The sequence below is a fragment of the Enoplosus armatus genome, chromosome 19, assembly GCF_043641665.1.
Source record: "Enoplosus armatus isolate fEnoArm2 chromosome 19, fEnoArm2.hap1, whole genome shotgun sequence".
NCBI classification, from domain to species: domain Eukaryota; kingdom Metazoa; phylum Chordata; class Actinopteri; order Centrarchiformes; family Enoplosidae; genus Enoplosus; species Enoplosus armatus.
In genome coordinates, this window is record NC_092198.1 from 16,042,340 (window position 1) to 16,061,797 (window position 19,458).

Genomic DNA, 19,458 nt, shown 5'->3' on the forward strand with positions numbered 1-19,458 from the left:
GGAGTGCGACACTCCACCTGCTACTGCCGAGCCAGCCATTGAAGAACACTACGAAGGGAAACAGCCCAAAAAAATGCACTGGGCCCACGCTAATACTGCGGCTAATAATTACTCTATCGGCTTAATAACCATCGCTTACTACACCCAAGGACCTCGGCTCATCCGTGTGGGTACAGCAGTAGGCCGATCTGCATCTCAAATCCAAACCTACTCCAGCGTAGCCAGGCCAAAATCCGGCAACCATGCTGAGCCAAGGACAAAACAACACAGCACAACATGGCCCAGTCCCCCCCCCACGCACCAGATGTGCAGAGAAAAAAAGACAGAGAGGGAGAGACAGCTCTGTTCTTCACAGCTGTGTCCCAGGCAGGCAGGCAGGCAGGCAGGGCCCATCCCTGGCCCCGGCTCCCCCAACTCTCCCCCTCCCTGGTTCTCCCTGGAGAGGAGAGCCAGCTCCATCCCAGGCTGAGTAAAGAAGGAGGAGGAGGAGGAGGAGGAGGAGAGGTGGTAGGATGGACATGAGGAGTTGAGGGCTGGCGAGCTGGAGCCTAACCCTGACAGGATTAAGACAGCAATTCACACTGGATGAGAGGAGGGGGAACAGAGAGAGGAGAGAGGGGAGCAGCGGTGGGAATACTTCGAAAGCAAAGAGTGAGGGCAGAGAAAGAGAGCAGGGTAGGAAAGAGAGTACTATGGTGAAATGGGAAGAAGAGGAAAATGACATGTGGGGGGCGGCTGCGAGAGGAGAGATGCAGGGAATAAATGAAATACATGCGGTGGGGGGGGCAACCTTGCGGGACAGAGAGAGTTCAGCTGAGTGCTGAGTGCTTCATTGTCATACATATATATTTTCACCATCTAGGCGCTTTGCTGTTCACAGTGCAGATACCAGTTGGAGGGGAGTTCAGGATTTTAAAGCAAAGATTAAGATCATAGACAAAAGAAAAATATAAGACAGAAACATTAAGACCCCATTTGCACCTGACATTAACATGCGATGTGTGTCTTGATATGTTATCTGGATAATAGCATCTGATCACGGGCCTTTGCATTCATACCTACCTAGTATTAATAAGTATTATTGTTATCTCAATTCAGAAAATGCCATTCACTGGTCCCTGCTTCACAGAGAGCAATGCTATCTTTTTCAGGACACCTTCACACCTGGACACTGCCCAGTACAACCATCATACTTTCCACACCCAGATTTGCTACTCTTCTCTGGTTTATATCATTGTTAATTGAACATCTTCGGGTTTTGGCCTGTTGGTTGGACAAGAGAAGCAATCTAAGACATCACCTTGGGCTGTAGGAACTAGTTTTGACATTTTATAGATTGATGATTCATTGATTTTCATCTACTTTATAGATGAACTCAATTATTAAATGCAGTCCCATATGTGCCGTAAGTCATAGAAAGAGGAGTTCACCCCAGCTCCAGAGGCCTGCTCCTACTGTCATCTTCCACTGGAATAAATAAAACGAGAGGCTGAATACAACAGCATACTTAGTCAGGAAACAATAATACACACCACCATCACACATCACAAAACACACCTATGCACAACCAACAGCAATCACCGACGATCAAAGCAGAAAATCTTGTTTTCACCTGCTCTAGATATGAAGTAAACTTCTCTTCCACGATGCAATGCATGTCCAGAAACTATCCACCGTCTGCATGATCTACCCCAGTCAGCCCACTCTCAGCCACTTCTCACACTCTGCATAGCACTCACCTGAACCTCTCTTTATCATCCAAATATCAGAGAAAAGCCCAAGACTGCAGCACCCAACAGCCTGCAGCTCTCCACAAAGGCCTCTCGTATTGATGTTTTATTAACACGGCCATAAATATTGAAAAGACACTTACTAATGAAGCCACAGAGAAAAGTTCCAGAGACAATTTACAGCGTCAGGGAATACAGGGACCTTGAATATGGCACCCTACGCCTGCTCTTTCTACTTTCTTTCTCCTTCATCTCATTTCCCACGCCATGACCGGAATGCCCCTGCAGCTTCATCATCATCCCCCACCCATACACACATATTTCCCCCTCAACAGCCCCCATCTTCTTCCCCTTCTCTGTTTTTCTTGTTCAGTGAAATCAATGGATTGGAGGGGCTTGACAATCCACCACACCCCTTGCAAATATTAATCATAAATCACAGGCTCTGAGTATAATGAGGCTTGTTCCTAATGACAACAGGCGTGATGAATGTGTCTGTGGCTCGGTGTGGCATTATCATATAGCCAGGCAGGAGCGTGCATGTGTGTGTATGTAGTATGTGAAGGGTGGGCAGGTGTGGGGCTGTGGGTGGATGAGGTACCGCAGCTTTTTTTCCCCCCATGTAGCATGACATTTCGATGGCAGAGGGCCCACGGCAAGCCAGCACTCCGTGGCATTTCCAACAGCTGTTTACACACACATACACACAAACTAAACGCGCACTGTGTGTTTTCTAAACACACGAGTGCATGTATACGCAGTGCATGAGTGCAGCCATTCATCTGGTGCAGTTTACTATAAATAGAAGTAGATGCAATTTGAAGTAGAAGTAAGTATGCTGAAGTATCTGACAGTGCGAGACAGAAACAAACGTAGAAGTAGCATTTGACTAATAGTGCACATTATAGTTAAACAAGCACTTGGTGGTGAAACTGAGAAAGAGAACTGTTTATAAAGGGCAGTTCATAGGTTATGATGATGCTACAGTGACTTTCACCACGTGGTTAACACATAAAGGATAGATACAGGATATACAGGTTAGACTAAAGAACCAGTTCACACACATTACAAAAAAGATATTTTCTTGCTGACCTCAAATGGTAATGGTACTTGTCATGCGGACAGTTTTGGTTTTATTTGTCCAGGTCTGAAATATGTATCTGTGATTTCTGTGACCACTCTTATACAATCAGGATGAATGAAATTTGGCTTGTGATTCTCAACGTATTAAAGTATTAAATTGCTTTTAAACATTCAACAACCTCTCTTTCCAGAAAAATCTGGATTGGGGTTCGATAGCATTTATCAACCTTTTATTAGCTGAGAAGCCAGAAAAACTTGGCGGTAGCTTCAACCTGAAACTGACATGAGCAGCAGAAGAATGTTTTAAATGTATCTGACACATTGATCCAACAGATGTAGCCTTTTCATGAGCCACTTTCTCCAAATAATGGAGATCACAGTGCTATATAACTATTAAGTAGAGAAGCTTAAAATATTGATGTGACGTGCATAAAAGTTTAACCGAGAGACTATCCTGTATTTAACATGACGAAATAATGTCTACTGGTCATGGAGGGATGTTATAGAGTGATATGTCTTTACACTCAAAAACACTCTTTGGCTGAGTTCAGACACCAGCATGCAGATAGCACACAATCTACAATAACAGCCAAATTTCATTTTAGCTGTTATGAAATTAACGTTAATTAGCTATAGCCGAATAACCTAAATGTTTTGGCCATTGCTCTTTACTAACAAAAAGGACCAGAAGAGATAAGAGGTTCGAGAAGAGATTTTTTTTTCGTGTCGGAGCTTATTGAATTCGAGAACTTTTTAACCGGGAACCACATCCTAAATGAAACGCAAAAAGTCGGAAAAGTGTCCCGTTGTGGAGGGAGAAATCTCCAAGACACATGTCTCTAAATCTGGACAAATGAAACCAAAACTGTCTGCGAGGCCAGATACCTCGAGAGGTAAGTGAGGAAATATGTTTTTGTGTAATTCGTGTGAACTGTCCCTTTAGTTTTGACTGGTTTCTGCAGCTCAGAAAACAACATATGTTAAAGGCAACAAGGATAATATCACAACAGGCTGACAGAAATACAAATAAATAAATGAATTCACACCTAACTGGCATATTCTTTGCTTTTCTTCCAACTCAGCTCCTTCTGTGTGTGTTATCTATGGCTGCTCCATTAGTGAGCCAGGTACCATTCTCTTGTTAGAAGCCAAAAATGAGCTCGAGAGCAGCTCTATTGATTTCAATAGAAATGTGCTTACACTGGCATCAATGTAGCTGCACATTTCTGATACCTCCCGTTAGAAGCTTCCCTCCTCTCCCCTTCTGCCTCCACATCCCTTCGTCTCTCCTCCTCCTCCTCCTCCTCCTCCTCCTCCTCCACCCTCACAAGCTGCTGATGCAGGGAAACCCAGGGCTGCACCAGTACAACCACGACTTAGTTGCACAATCCAGTTTGCATCCTTGGACAAGCTGGAAGAATCTGCATGGAAAACACTCCGCTCATTCATTTCACTTTGCTCAATATGACTAAAGACAGAAGGGTTGGAAAGCGGATGGGCTCTGAAATGGATACCTATTGGCTAACATTAACATTAGGGCTCTTTATCTGTTGGCTTTTAGGAGTTGTAGTGAAACGTATGTGCCGAGGCCTAATTAGATCAGGTATTGATTGGTCTTCATAGAGGAAGCTTAACGTTCTCCCTGCTTCTCTGTGATCTCTCACTCAAGGGAAGGCAGAGAGGGAAGAACAGAGGCAGAGGGAGAGACATACAGAGATCAAGGGTTATGGTGTGACTGCAGTCAGTCTTACAGGTCAAGGTTAGGCCGGCAGATCATTCAGAATCAATGGCAGGTTTCTGATCAAAGTTAAGGGTCACACTCATGCTGACCAGGGGAATCGTTGTGATGGGCAAGGCAAATGCACATCCACCTCCCTGACCCTGATTGGGTCAAACACATCTCAAGAGGTGCAGCTGTCAAGCCGATTTCTGGAGCAGGAGACACGACCATATTCTAAGTGACACATTGTTCACTAAGTGGAAAGTTAATCTAAACTGCATCTCCACAGGGTTCCCAAGATGGCAGCTTCATCATCGTCTGGTCCACCGGCTGCCCTCCTCATGACCAGCCCCCTGCCCACAAATCCCATTTCATGCCAGCCACGCTTCGGAAAAGGCAAGACAAAAGCCCGATCAGCACAGCTGCGGCTTTAGCATATTGTGGCGACAATCATCGTGAAATCAGTGGAACAAAGCAAAGCGGAACTCTGCAGCACCCTAAAACTATGCAGCGGCACACCAGACAGCATTAAGCTATGGGTATGTCCGGCTGTGGCTTTTTAGAGGAGAAGGAACTTCCTGCTACCGCTTGCTGAAGGTCAGCAGTGTCCCTTTGCGGAAACTGGGACAATCAAAAGTTTTATCATCTGCCAAAATCTGCGAGGGTCCCGACTGTATGCGATGACTATGTAGACACCTGATGCAGTACTTGTAAATTCATTTATTTGTGTTATAGACTGTTGGTTGAACAAAACCAGCAATCTGAAGAAGTCTACTTGGGCTCTGGAAAATTGTGATGGACATTTTCTTTATTATGTGGCATTTTAAAGACCAAATGATTAATCAATTAACTTTAGAAATAATCAACTGAATGATGACAATAATCATTGCAGCCCTACATCCCTTTGTCCATTACACCCAATATATCCAGCATAACCTCAAAGATGCAGTGTAGGGCTGCCACAACAACAAAAAAGTATTGTTATGTTAAAGCAGTAATATTTTCTGAAGTGCATACTCACGGAGGAAATGAACCCCTATGGATTAAAGTTACAATCAACATGTTCCTCGCGCTGCTGACGCTTGTTGATGTGTTTGTTAATGTGTGAGTGGGTGGGTGGTAATACATGTGTGTTTGTGTGTGCATTTGTGTGTGCGCGAACCATTCGACTTCCCTTATTTCCCAGGATGCAGAGTTCTACATGCCCACACACACACACACATACACACACACACACACACACACGCACACACACAGGGAGTGCCCCGGGCCCGGCTGTACTAATGAAGCAGCCTGTAAGCAGCTACCTTCATTACATTCAATCCTCTGGACAGTGTCAGCAATTACATTGTAGCTTCCCACTGTCAGAGCTCACACATGTGTACACACACACACACACACACACACACACACACACACACACACACACACACACACACACACACACACAGTCAGTTGGAAGCGTGTCCTTCTTCTCAAGGCTAATGCTAGCTGAGGTTGATGCAGGGAGGAGTTCCTGCTCCTCTTCTTCACCTTCTTTGGTGGTGGGTGTTTGGCTCAGGCTCGGCTGTTTAAAACTCCTCAATACATCTAACTCAGGCCCACCATCACATCAGTGCAGCCCCTGTGACGTCTCTCTCTCTCTCTCCCAGCCTCTCTGTATGTTGGAGAGCAGAAGGAAGCCTGGAGGCGAGGGGGAAGGCTGCCTAATAGAGTGCTCCACTTGCCATATTTCACACATCTCATCACTTATCCCACTGAGACACACATACATGTACATGTCAGTACGGGGGAAACCAAGAGGGAAGCCCCTGGAGGAGTCAGAGCATTCAGGGAGTTTTTTCAGGGATTGGTTTGACTGTGATGCTGTTGAAACCTGGGACCAGTTGTTAGAAATTTGCATGGACAGAAATGTCTCACCACTGATGACAAAAATATACAAACCGTATGTGATGATATGTGAATAAATAAATAAATGACTCAATCATTTTGTTAAAATCAATCGTTTAAGTGCTGGTGGCAAACTCGGACGTCTGGGCTTTCAGCGCACTTCATGTGGAATTTCCAAGTGGGTCACTTGCACTGAGACTTATTTCTCTCCATAAATCTGCTGTCACAATAACAGAAGACAGAATACAAAAGAACAGGTGGGGCAATGAAGCGGAACAGAGGAAATTGAGTGAGAAACTCCCTGACTCACTCTTTCAAATGTACACAGTCATGTGCCACGATTGAGAAACCACCAGTCATGCCTGTTGTAAGACCATAAATGATGCAAAAGGGCAACATAGCTGTCGAGCCATGCCACGTCATGTCAATCAAACCGGCTCTTGCGCGTGTGTGTGTGTGTGTGTGTGTGTGTGTGTGTTGAGCATTTGTGGCTGGGATGTGTGTGTGTGAGTGTGTGGGCGGGTGTCTATTAACATTTGATTCCCAGGTGCTGTGATCTGAAAGGGTTTTGTGGTAGAAATGGAAAAGGCATGACGCTGAATAATGTAGGAAGGGGAATGGGAGAACACCTTGACCACACACACACGTCGGGCTGAGGTCGGCCATCAAACACACCTCGTTAGGGAGAAGCTGGCCTCCTCCATTATTCACATGTACATGCTCCCCTCATACTGCTCGCTCCCTCGTTTTTGCCGGGGAGATGGAGTGAGTTGAGCGCAGACAGACAGCAAAAAGGGAAAAAAAAAGTGAGAAAGGTGGACCGAGAAAGAGAGAAAGAGAGGTGAGGAGACGGGGACGGAAATAGCGAGCGAGAAAAAGGGAGATGGTTTGAGATAAAATGTGATATATAAGTGGGAAAGAGAGAGCAAATGTGTTATATTTATCCCTAAAGTCCAAAGTCTTGTAACACTCGTCAAACTTGATTTCAATTATCATTGCTATGGAATTGATTAGTGAAATTGATGTAAATATAAATGTGTGTGCAAGCCAATGACAGATATAATTACTGTCAATTATGAATGCAATCTCAGCTAGCTCCATAGCAACTGTAAACACTGCAGGGAAAAGCCTTTTTAATTGAGAACCATCAACTGTAACGCCAATTTTGGACACTTTTCCTGAATGTCGTCTCTCCTCAGTGTGTCACCTTCGCATTCGCTGGAACAAAAATAGAATCATTTCTCCCCAATTCAGACGACGGTGGTTCCCGGAAGCATGTGTCACACACATCAATCAACGCGTCGCACCTCGACATGGCCGGTCTTGTGGCCTCGGGAAGAAGGAACGGGGCGAAGGAAGAGGAGAGAGGGAGGGGGTTTGAACAAGTGACAAGCCAATGGACACCCTGGCAGCGTGTCAAGAAGGAGCGGAAGGGCCGTTGCCAAGGGTGACAGCCAGAAGTCACACAGCGCTACACCTCTTCCCAGTGGTGCTTTTCCACCTTCTTGGTACAAACGCTTGTCTTCGTTCTTATGAATGCCCGATCATATTATGTGGTGCTGCGTGATGCTTCATAACCTCAAGCTTCTCTACTGAGTGTTATTTTACATGTTTGAATGAAAATTAAAAGGGTGATATTTTGAAATCGTGCACACCTTTTGGGGGAAAAACAAGTGACATTTATTGTGCAATTTATTTACTTGTCACAGCTTCGCTTTGACTTGCTCCGTTTCTTCTGTCTCTTGTGTTCCACCCCGACCCTCTTCAAACTACACACCTAACTCTCTTCCTCTGTTTGGCAAACAACAACAAAATGTCGAAATACTGAAAACCTGAGTGATGTTGACATAAATGAAGTTCCCTGTCTCTTCTTGCAGCGAGACAGATTTAATAGCTGCTGCGCTACATGGAAGATCTGAGAAGTAGTTCTCCTCTCAGCTCCTGGTTCCTTTCACCGCTGATGGTCCAGGAGGAAACTGTTTTGTAGGTTATTAAGTTGTTAAGTATGTTTAAAAGATTCTTAAAGCATGCGGCATGCATCAAAACTACATTAACTGTTACATGTAATGGTCAGGTACAGTGCACGTTTGCAAGCGTTAAAACTATTTGTTGACTTGTTGATGTCATAAGTCAATAAAATACCATGAATTTCATTGTGTTGTAGGACAAAAATCCTCATTCAGATAAAAAAAAGCTGTCTTAGTAGTAGACTCCAGCAATTTAGTTGCCTCTTGTAAGAAACAGATAAAACAGTGGTGAAAGTCAAAGCAGCAGAGTCCGAGATGTCTTAACTTCTAGTCCCTAGTCTGGGTCAAGCTCCAAAAACACTTCCCATAATGCAACTCATTAGCTATCTTTTAGATGTTAGACCATCCCTGCCTGGTATGTCCACGTCCTTCTAACTCCAAGCCCCAGGTTTGTAACACAGGCTTTCTGTTCCCATGTCGGGAGTAGTGCTCCCCATGCCTACTAAACTAACTTTGACATGTCAAGTCAGTGGAGTGCCCTTTTAACTTATTTTCGCTGACAGCCACACAACATCCTGCAGCTCATATAGATTGCTGTTGGTATTTAAGTTACCTGTGAACAAAACGACACCTATCAACTTTTCTCCACCAGGAAATTGTCAACCTGTCTGATCTGACAGACCAGAAGGACATCAAATCCAACGCACCCTGGAGCCACTGAAGATCTGCAGAGTCAGATCAGAGTAAATCCAACTAGATCCCTAATAAAATAAGTGTTTTGATAGAGTGATTTGTGTGTAGATTTAACCAGGAAGCAAATCAAACAGGTGGTTGGCAGCTCAGTAAGAAGCAAACACATGGACTGGGAATAAGTATGATGTTTGTGTAGAGTATTTGTGTAACCCAGATGGATTACATATACAGTACAGTATGTTAGGTGTCAAGTGTAGGCTACAATCTGATCACACTAGGAAAAACAACAAAACTGTCACTTACACAAAAAAGCATCAATGGATCTGAGTCATTCATACAGAAATGTTTTATCTCCACGGTAACAGTGACCAGGTGAAACACTCCAGATGGGACGCTAGCTAGTCAAGAAAATGGTAAAACATTAAGATTACTAAGAAACTACACAACCAGGAAAAGGATTCTGTACATTTTGAATTCTTGCAATTTGTGAAATGTCATTGTGTGTTCACTTTCAAATGGTTTAATGTGGTCAGAGACTAACATTGTACTGCTGAGACTTTTAGCATTGTTAGCGTAGCCCCTGCTCTCAATGAGGAGCTTGTGACATCAGCACCCCGTCAGCCTGTAATAGATGCTAGATACAGGCGAGCTGACCTCCTCCCCAGAGTGAAACATGAGAGAGGTATGCGTTTCAGACACCTATTAGATGAGGACTGATAAAGACGTGAGGCGGTATGGCAGCACACGGGGGCCACTGATGAATCAATGACTTTTTTTCCTCCTCCTCACCCCCCCCCCCCCATCCCTCCTGCATCCTTCGCTCCCTCCGTCCCTCCAGCCCTAATTAACACCTCAAGCCAGGACACAAAATCTAGCGGCAGCAGACCACAAGAGTGACTCATCAGTTAAAACCCACCGCTGTATCTTTTATCTCGATCTCTATCGCCATCACTCAGCGGCCTTTCTCCTTGCGCAGGTTATCGCGAGGGACCGACCCAAGCAAAGGAGGGGGGGGGCAATCGCTGTCTCTTCAGAGTAGTGTAAAAACGAACTAGAAAAAAAGAAGTGTCTTTTGTCTTAAAAGCAAACGGTTCCTTGAAACATCTCAGTTGCAGCAGCTGCGGAAAAATAGCAAATAATTTGATTTCAATCATTCATTAAAAGGACCTAGCATTTAGATGTTTAATGGATGTTGTACAACTTTAGAAAAAATCCGCCCCATATGTCTCATCTCTCCCCAAAGGCCAAATTAAACTGCTCCGTCCAAATTCATTTCGTGATAGAATGAGCAGGGAGAAAGTTCGCACTGGAAATGGCTTTGCGAGATCAAAAAATGCAAATCTGGCATTACTTCAAAAACTCCTCCAGAAACCACGAGGCAGCCAAAGCAGACCAATCACAGTTCTTGTTGTGTCCCTTACACAGTAGCCACCTAGCTCCGACATGTAGTTTCATGTTTGAGGAAGGGCATTTAAAAACCCACTGTGTGTCGAATTTGAAAAATCTAAATTCTACACATACAAGCTGCCCTCGTCATCAGTGTAGTTACTAGATGATGGTTCACGGCACACAGTATAAATATGCTAGAATCGTAGAAAGCTAACAGCACCAGGGATGATCACTACAACACACATGTGTAGAAAACCTCTCAAACAATGTTACATTTCCTTAAACTAAACATGCATTAAAAGCTTCATGTAGTATAAATATATACATTTACCATTGGATGTATTTACATATGAGAAACATAGTCTGATTAATAGCATTTGGGATGTACAGAGAATGTCCCCTGTCATGACCCGGGAAGTTGCACATCATATGAATCTAAGGGTTTGGACATAGCTGCCTCACCACCCATCAAACACTTGCTGGAAGGTGTTACTATTCAGTTCAGAATAGTCTTTCCTGTTTATCACCAGCACAAAAATAGAAAACAATAGCTCCAAGCTCTGCATGTCCGACGCCTGTTTTTTCTGTCAAAACCAAGTGCTGACACTAAAAAGTACCAGCATCTCTGTTGCTCTTTTGCTTACTCCCAAAAAAAAATATAGAGCACAATCTTCCTCTTTTTTTTTTTTCTTTGGCTAAGCTAGCCTCCTGTGATTATCACCTCAAATGAATGACAGACTGTAACACTGCTTTAGGGCCAGGAGGGAGTGGGAACCGACCAACTCTCCTACACCTACGCATTCAGTCTGGGAATAGCTTTCCAGGCAGCCCCGATGGAGCTCTTCTCTGGAGAGCTGACAAGAGCCTATGAGAGCGGAGGAGACTCTGCTCTTTGTCCGCCAAATACTGTCTGCCTCTTGTTCTAACTCGCATCCCAATTAAAGACTATTTACAGTAAGGAAGGATTATTTCCATGGGCTATGAAAGCAGAGAGAGAGAGACAGAGAAAGAGAGAGGTGTGTGCAAAAGGGGAGGAGAGTCAACCCCCTCCCGCACCAACACACACTCCACTCCCCACTACTTGACGTTGAAAATAATTCCTTTGCAGTGAAGACTTAATTCTCATTCTGTGTTCGTGTCCCTGATCCTGTATTGTCTATTCTGGTCATGTGGTCATGCCTGCCTTACTGCTGTCCACTGTCACAGCTGTGCGCGCGCGTGTGTGTGTGTGTGTGTGTGTGTGTGTGTGTGATGCAGAGAGAGAGAGAGAGAGAGAAAGAACAAGCGAGAGAAGGGTCAGTCTGTGTTTTAACTACTGCTAGTATGAGCCCCACCCAAACAAAAGATAAATCCTTGTCTGACCACATGCAAACAAAGGGCTCAAATTTATTTCTAGTCCTAAAAACCAGCACACACACACACACACACACACACACACACACACCATCCAGGTGTTTGCTTATCCTCAAACAATGCTGCCATTTTGTCTTTAAGGCCATTGGGGGTTACAATATTATCAATATTTCAGATTCTACAGTCTGTTGAAAGCCACACATGTGAAGGTAATACAGGCAACAGTCTGAACAAAAGAAGTCCCTCAAATTTGGCTTAAAGATGATCCAAAAATTGGAAATGGATGAGAAATAAGAAGCAGAAGCAAGCAAGTGTATGCCTAATTTGTGTGTGTTTTAGCTCTTCTGTTCCAAGTGTATCCCTCTCAAACTAGCATATTGCTGAACAGATGCCCACATATTGTTGCAAGGGAACACCCCAGTAGCAGCTTAGAGATGATTCAACCACAGACAGACACAGAGAGTTGGGTCAAAGCAGGAAAAAGGAGGAATAAAACCGTGCTAGTGGGTAGACACACGCCTGGGGCTCTCTGATTCCCATCCAAACCACGTATCTTTATATCACTAGTGAACTGAATGTTAACATCTATTTGGTGTTTTTGTTATCCGGTCATGATGTCAGCTACGTCAGGATATTATGTTTGGCTGTCTCAGCGTCAACAGAGTCGAAAATGGTTAGCAAATTGCAGGTGGGCTGAGTGGTCTTTAGGCACTGAAGTATCTTTAAACAAGAAACTCTTATTTGATCTTTCATTCTACATCTTTTCAGATACTAGATCCACGTCTTTCTTGAACACTGTCAAAATAACATCCATTTGATGTCCGTTACATTGTCAGTTTTATAGTCTGATGGTGTATTTTTGTCATTCCCAATGGATAACTGGCCAAATGTAGACAACGTGATATTACCAATGCTACAATTGAGTTTGAGAGTAAAAGTACTTCTGGTTTTTTTCTCCCAATTTAGAATGGCAAAGTCCCCTGTTCTTTGGTCCTTGTCAAAGCTAACTGCAGTTGGACTGAGGAGCTTGGAGACAGTTACATGCTTCATCTGATTCATGTTGTAGAGTTTCAGTCTAGTATCACAATATTAATAAAAGAATATTTCTCTATATATATCCCAATATGGTGTGAAACCCAAAGCTGAAATGCTCACACACACACACACACCGAGACACATTCCCTGAGTACTAGTGAGGTGAAAGCATTCTGGTAAATGTAGTCATTTCCGAACTGAGAATAAAAGTAGACATAGCAGGTTGGGGAAGAATGGGGAACAGTAGATTACACTACATTGACAAAATATCTGATGTTGAAACTGCGTTGAATTTGTGATTGTAGCTTTCCTTTAATTGTAAAACCCTCGACATTGCATTGTAGACAGTAGATTGAGTCATTCAGAAAGAGACAGCGAGAGGAGATTGCTCCATAACCTGGCAGCCGCCAACGCCATTCGGTGACAGATGACGGCGTCTCCTGATTTTGGTCAAGGTGGCTCTGGCACGCTAGAGCCGCCTCTTGCTGACTTGACTCCTGTTTCTCTAGTGAGCCTCTTTAGCGCCTGAGCTGTTAAGGTGAGCTTGGGACAAACTCCAGAGATTAAATTATGTGGAAAAGCAGATTAAATAGTTATTATCCCATCCACAGCCAGACAAGTACACACACGAGCAGGCACGCATACATGTTTGCAAACCACGTGCACACACACACACACACACACAGACAACACACACCGTTCAACATGTATTGTTTCGATATGGGCCATTATGAACATGTGTTTTAAGCATGTGTGGCGTCTTAAACTAGACATATTGATGAAGCTTTTCTCTGCCTGCTTTCTAGGACAAACCTTCACCTCTTTAACAGACCAAGAAAATGCAGACCGCATATGATTAAGACCACCACTCCGCCAAAATAAAAGCTTCCACCCATTCTGCAGGGAGTCACAGAATTAGTTCTACTTAACAGAGGGATTGAGAGAGTGATCTAAATGTGGTTGTTTTGGGAAGCCTGCCTGCCGTCGATTCATGTCTTTCTGATAGACATGTAAGTTTAGAGAGCCACCCACACATCCCTGAGCCTCTCTCAGTTGTTACAACTGAGGGAGATAGAAAAAGAGCAGGGAGAGAGAGAGAGGAAGAGAGAGAGAGAGAGAGAGAGAGAGAGAGAGAGAGAGAGAGAGAGAGAGAGAGAGAGAGAGAGGGGGGGGGGGAAATGTGTGCTGTCTGTCGCAGAGTGGAGCTTTCCTGCCCTGGCTCCTCATTGGAAGCTTGGTGCTGAGTGTGTGTCCGCGTCTCTTTGAGGAAGGGCTGGAGTTAACCCACACACTCTCAGCAGCCAGCATCAATGGGGCTTTCTATGGGCTGTGAATCAAGCCACACATGCAAGAGCATCCGTGGCCCATGCATGGAGAGCTGCTGTATAATAATACCGCATGGTCCCACACATACACACTGGCTTTATACAGATTAAAAGCCACTGAATGCCTTTTGCAGGTCTCTCTCTCTCTCTCTCTCTCTCTCTCAGTGTGTGATCATGGGAGGTATGCATACAGTAGCTATATTTGGGGCTGGGGGGATTTGCTAAGCTGTGTTTTTCCAGCCAGAGCTCAGTATTAGTGCACAAAGACAAAGAGCAGAGCAGAGTCACATGCATATGCACACACCGCACATGGAAAGGGCACCCCCCCCACACACACCCACACACACACACACACACACACACACAGGACATACATGTGCACACTCATATGTGCTTTCAAATAAATAAAAGCTGAGCTGGTGTGCACTTAATGTGCGGTGTAACTCTGGTTCTCATGTGGGTGGAGGGTTTCCTCAAAAAATCTTGAAAGGTCTGATCAAAATGTTCCCATATGAAACACCTTTTTAAGTCAATACAGATGTTTATATTATACATTCATACTATACATCATGCTACGTCAGACTAGCAAACTAGCATCTCTACAAGAAAGTAAATGAATACGCCTGAAAAGACTATTTATCTTTGGAGTGTTTATATGGTCCTTTGCTTGTCACAAACTTCATTTACGACTGCATGTCTGCATACATAAATACACATACATCAAGCAGTGAAGGCACGCATGTTTAGCTGAAGAGAGTGAGTGTGTAGCCGAGTGCCAAGACCCCTGAGGCAGGCCCAGGGAGAGAGACCCAGGACAATTAAAACTCAACAGAAAAGAAACAGCGACAGCTAGAAACTGGGCACGGAGCGCTCATGCATAAAAATACACTAACACACACAAGCATGTACGCGCAGGTAGACAGAAAATAAAAACAAAAAACAAACACACGCACACACATCGCGATGGGCTGAGCACAGCGTGAGAAGCTTTCATCCACTCCTTACAAAGGTCACATTTTCAGTGTGACATCTTTGACAAGTGACAGCATGTTCACCCCAATTATCCTGTTTCAAGTTTCCTACCTCCCTCTCCTCGCAAATAAACCCCACCTCTTATTCAAACATTCCCAGAAATACATACATTGTCACACACACACACACACACACACACGTACACACTCTTGGACACGTCAACCTCACCTCCCCTGCACTGTGTGTCCAGGGTCTAAACAGAGATGTCCCCTGGGCTCTGTCACCTGTCTAGAGGGATGTGGGGCTAAGTGATGGAGGAGCGTGAGCCAAGGTCTCATCTCCTCCCTGGTGACTGAATGCAGGAGTGGACTGCTGACCTTTGACCCTCGCAGGAAGGGAGATTGAGCACTGCTCCAGACCCCATTAGCATTCTGCTCACACAGGCCCCATAACACAGCAGACTAACGGCATAAACACTGTGGATGTATAAGACTGAGGTGTGGCGACAAAGGTTCCGCGTTATAAGAGAGATCTAGTCAACCTGAATATTTGGAGCTCTGCTTCCTCATGGCAGCACAGCAGGGGAGTTTTTCGCTGTCAAAATGCATCATCTCACAAAAAAAATAAAAAATAAATCACACAGCGGTCTTTGTAGCTATGAGTAATCCTGCCATGATTAAAAGGCTAAGGGTCAGGTAAAACATGGCAACTTAATGCCACTGTGCACCGTTTCCTCCCCATCCGCCCCCCCCCCCCCTCGCTCCTTTGATGCTTTGTTTCCCTGACAGTGCAAGCCCTCCTACTCCATATACACACACAAATACATCAAAAAGACAAATAAGCCTGTCGGTTGTGTCTCTGCGCGTCTCAACTTCGGCATATGTATGCGGCTGCACAGCGAGATCAAACTGGCAGTCTGTCACTACGCTGGGGATACAGTTGGGGATTCAAGTGACTGATGACACATAGAGAAATTAACCCCCTCTAATGTGGCGTGGGCATTGATGTAGTGTTAAAAAAAAAAAATGGGATGGGGGTGAATACTCTGACCTCCAGTTGCTGATAAACATGAGGCAAAACACCCACCTACTTACACAAAAAAAACAGCATGAATAGCCTTAAAACGCCAAATCCTCATCAGTTTGTGACTATTTCTTTCAGCTTTAATATCTCATGGCATAGTTATGCCAGCCCAAAAAACTGGTGTTGGAGATGGACAAAAGGTGACTTGAGATTGGTTAGTCCTCCTCCACATCCCTGGGTGTATCTATCTGCATGCAGTATTTACCGTCGGTTAGGGTCAGTACCGCACTGATTTGTGAGTGACGCTGGATTTCAGCACCACGGACAGAGCGCTCCTCTCCCTCCCTCTCCCTCTCTCTCCCTCTCTCTCCCTCCTCCCTCTCACTCCCTCTCTCTCCCTCTCCCTCCCTCTCTCTCCCTCACTCTCCCTCTCCCTCTCTCTCTCTCCCTCTCACCCTCTCCTCTCTCTCTCTCTCTCACTCCCTCTCTCTCTCTCTCTCTCTCTCTCTCCTCTCTCTCTCTCCCCTCTCTCTCTCTCTCCTCCCTCTCTCTCTCTTCCTCTCTCTCTCTCCTCTCTCCCTCTCTCTCCCTCTCTCTCTCTCTCTCTCCCCTCTCTCCTCTCTCTCTCTCTCTCTCTCCTCTCCCTCTCTCCTCTCCCTCTCTCTCATCCCTCTCTCTCCCTCTCTCTCCAGCGCGAGGGGAGGAGGAGGAGGAGGGGGGATGGAGAAGGAGACGACGGGTGGTTGTGGTGTTGGTGTTGTTGGTGGTGGGGGTTTCCCTGGCAGATTTCAGGAGAGGGTCTACACAGTCATTCCTCAATCGCTACACATCGCCTACCACCTTCCTCCGTGCTGGATTTCCATACGGAGGAATACCATATGTGTGAGATCACGGCTTTCATGAAATATTGATCGACCGAGCCTCACACAGGATGGACAGAGCGCGAGAGAGAGAGAGAGAGGGAGGGGGGGGGGGGGGTATTCCTCTGGACAGCCTTTATCATGCATCCACCCCACCACCACCGCCGCTATCACCACCACCCTCCCTCCCTCTCCACCTCCTCCAAAAAAATCTGTTTCATTTACTTTCCGATCATGACAACAACCGCTGGATTCGCCTCGCGTGATGTTTGACGATCAGAAACATGACAAAGCAATAGGCTGCACACACACACACACACACACACACACACACACACACACACGGGGGGGGGGGGGGGGGGGGTGGGGGATGAAGGCCGGCGACGACCAGATCTAACACCATCCGCCGCCTCATAGCCGCACATCCAAGCGCATAACGTCTCCAATATTGGTAAGTGAGAGACACGCCGTCATCGCGCTGCGTTCAGAGGAATGTCAGGAGGATTTACCCGTTCAGCGTGTGTTCAGCGTGTGTTCAGCGTGTGTTCAGCCCCGCCACACCGAGCCGGAGCCGTTATCATGTGTCATGTCAACTCCTCGGCCGGCGCTGTCATTCACAAAATGAGCCACATCCGACGTCTACACGAATTTTCACAGATTTTTCTCGGATCACCCACTGCTCTTAATAGGCCAAGGATGCGCTCACCACCACCACCACCAACACCAACACCACATCCACCTTCAGCAACTGTCGTGAGCAACACTTCAAAAATCGCTGTGGTCAGCTGGGTGTCAATAATGCAATCTATAGCCCGAGCATCTTTAGCAGCGACTCAACACACGGTCAGCTGTAATTTGCAGCTCTGACATGCAGATAGGGACATGAATTATTCAATACACATAAACTGAGCTTCTTCTTCAGCAGGGAAAACGGCTCGACAAGAAACCTACACGAGCGGACACATAGCCAACGCAGAGCCCACATTTAGGCTACCGCTTCCACCGCATAAGCACGGGGTGGAACGTAGCATGTCCGTTAACGCACACCAGTAACAGAAAGAGGGAGGAAAAAGGGGGGCTTTAAATCAGCGTCGCCTTCAAGAGGCTGCAAAAGCCAGCGAGAGACCGAGAGCCGCCGCCGCCGCCGCCGCCGCGCAAAAAGCAGCCGACATGTATGAAGATCCGGGAGGACAGCCGGCGGAAATGAATTCATGGAAATACGAGCAACATGCGTAAGAGCCGATGGGCATTTCTGCGTTTACCTGTCAAGACTCCGACCCGGATTTGGTGGTCGTGGTTCGTTAAAATCATCCCGTCTGACGCCATGTTCAGCAGCGCTGTCGCCCGCACCGAGAACTCACGGCAGGGCCCAGAGCCGATCGCATCGAACTTAGCGGGGAGAGGGAGGGGAGGAGGAGGAAGAGGAGGGGGAGGAGGAGGAAGAGATGGAGGAGGGCTGGGATACAGCAAAAAAAAAAAAAAAAAAAAACAACCAGACGAGATGAGTAGAAAAGCCGAGCGATCATCGGGACACCTACAGATAAGCGGGCAGGATGCGGGGGCCGTTTAAACCGCACACATCACTCAGCTGGCCGCCTGCCACGGTAGTAGTGTGGATCCCAGATTAAGTCTTATGGAGACCACTATTGATTTCCTGTGAAGGCTTTTAGGGGAGACTGACTAGCAGTGCGTCTGCAGACGCCACTCACTTTTCTCATGTCATGCATTTGATGCCATTTTTGAAGCTGGAATTTTAGATCCATGCTGCTTGGACGCCTCAAATGTGACCCCTAACCTGATGAATATCAGTATCAGTTCTCCAATCTGAAAAACTCCATGTTGGCACCCACCAATCCCCCCCCCCCACCCCCCCACCCCCCATAAAATGCACCCCTGCTTTTAGAGATTAAAGGTGCCCCTCTAAGAGCCGGCGACAGCACCCCAGAGATATGTTGGCTACATCTCAATGCAGAGGCTTAAGACAAGATCACAGTCTGACCTGTAAAACTGCAACTGCATCCCCGGGCAATAAAGCACCGCTTCTATTCATAGACTGGCTGCACGCTTCCATGGTGTGTAATTTCCCTTGTTTATTCTCATGGAAAAATAAAATGCCCATCCTCCAGCTTCTGTTGGGAATCTATCAATATACATAATTCATTAACACACGTACATGAGCACAGTAACCGTGGCAAGAAATGGGGCATCTCTTCCAGCCTGACTGGCTCGCTTCAATAGCGTTGCCATGTCTGTGTCCAATGACCTAACCAAAAGAACTGACACAATTTCCACACTTTATATAGTAGCCAATTCCCTCTTCCATTGTGTAACAATTAGCAACAGGAGGTGTGTGTCAGCCAAGGACACGAAATAGACCTTCAAAGCTTATCTGATGTCTAAACCTGAGTTAGATTTTAA

At 45.7% G+C, this 19,458-nt stretch overlaps 1 protein-coding gene across 2 annotated transcripts in view; it reads right to left on the reverse strand.

The window, feature by feature from the left end:
- The window catches only part of gphnb (gephyrin b), an 89,310-nt gene extending 70,941 nt beyond the window's left edge, over positions 1-18,369 (reverse strand). Inside the window, exon 1 of one of the 2 annotated variants that reach the window (XM_070925392.1) lies at positions 18,303-18,369. In XM_070925392.1, coding sequence (XP_070781493.1) covers positions 18,303-18,366 — 64 coding nt within the window. In that variant the 5' untranslated portion in view covers positions 18,367-18,369. The remainder of the gene's footprint in view (positions 1-18,302) is intronic. The other variant, XM_070925391.1, reaches the window with a different exon arrangement.
- Positions 18,370-19,458: the final 1,089 nt, after the last annotated feature.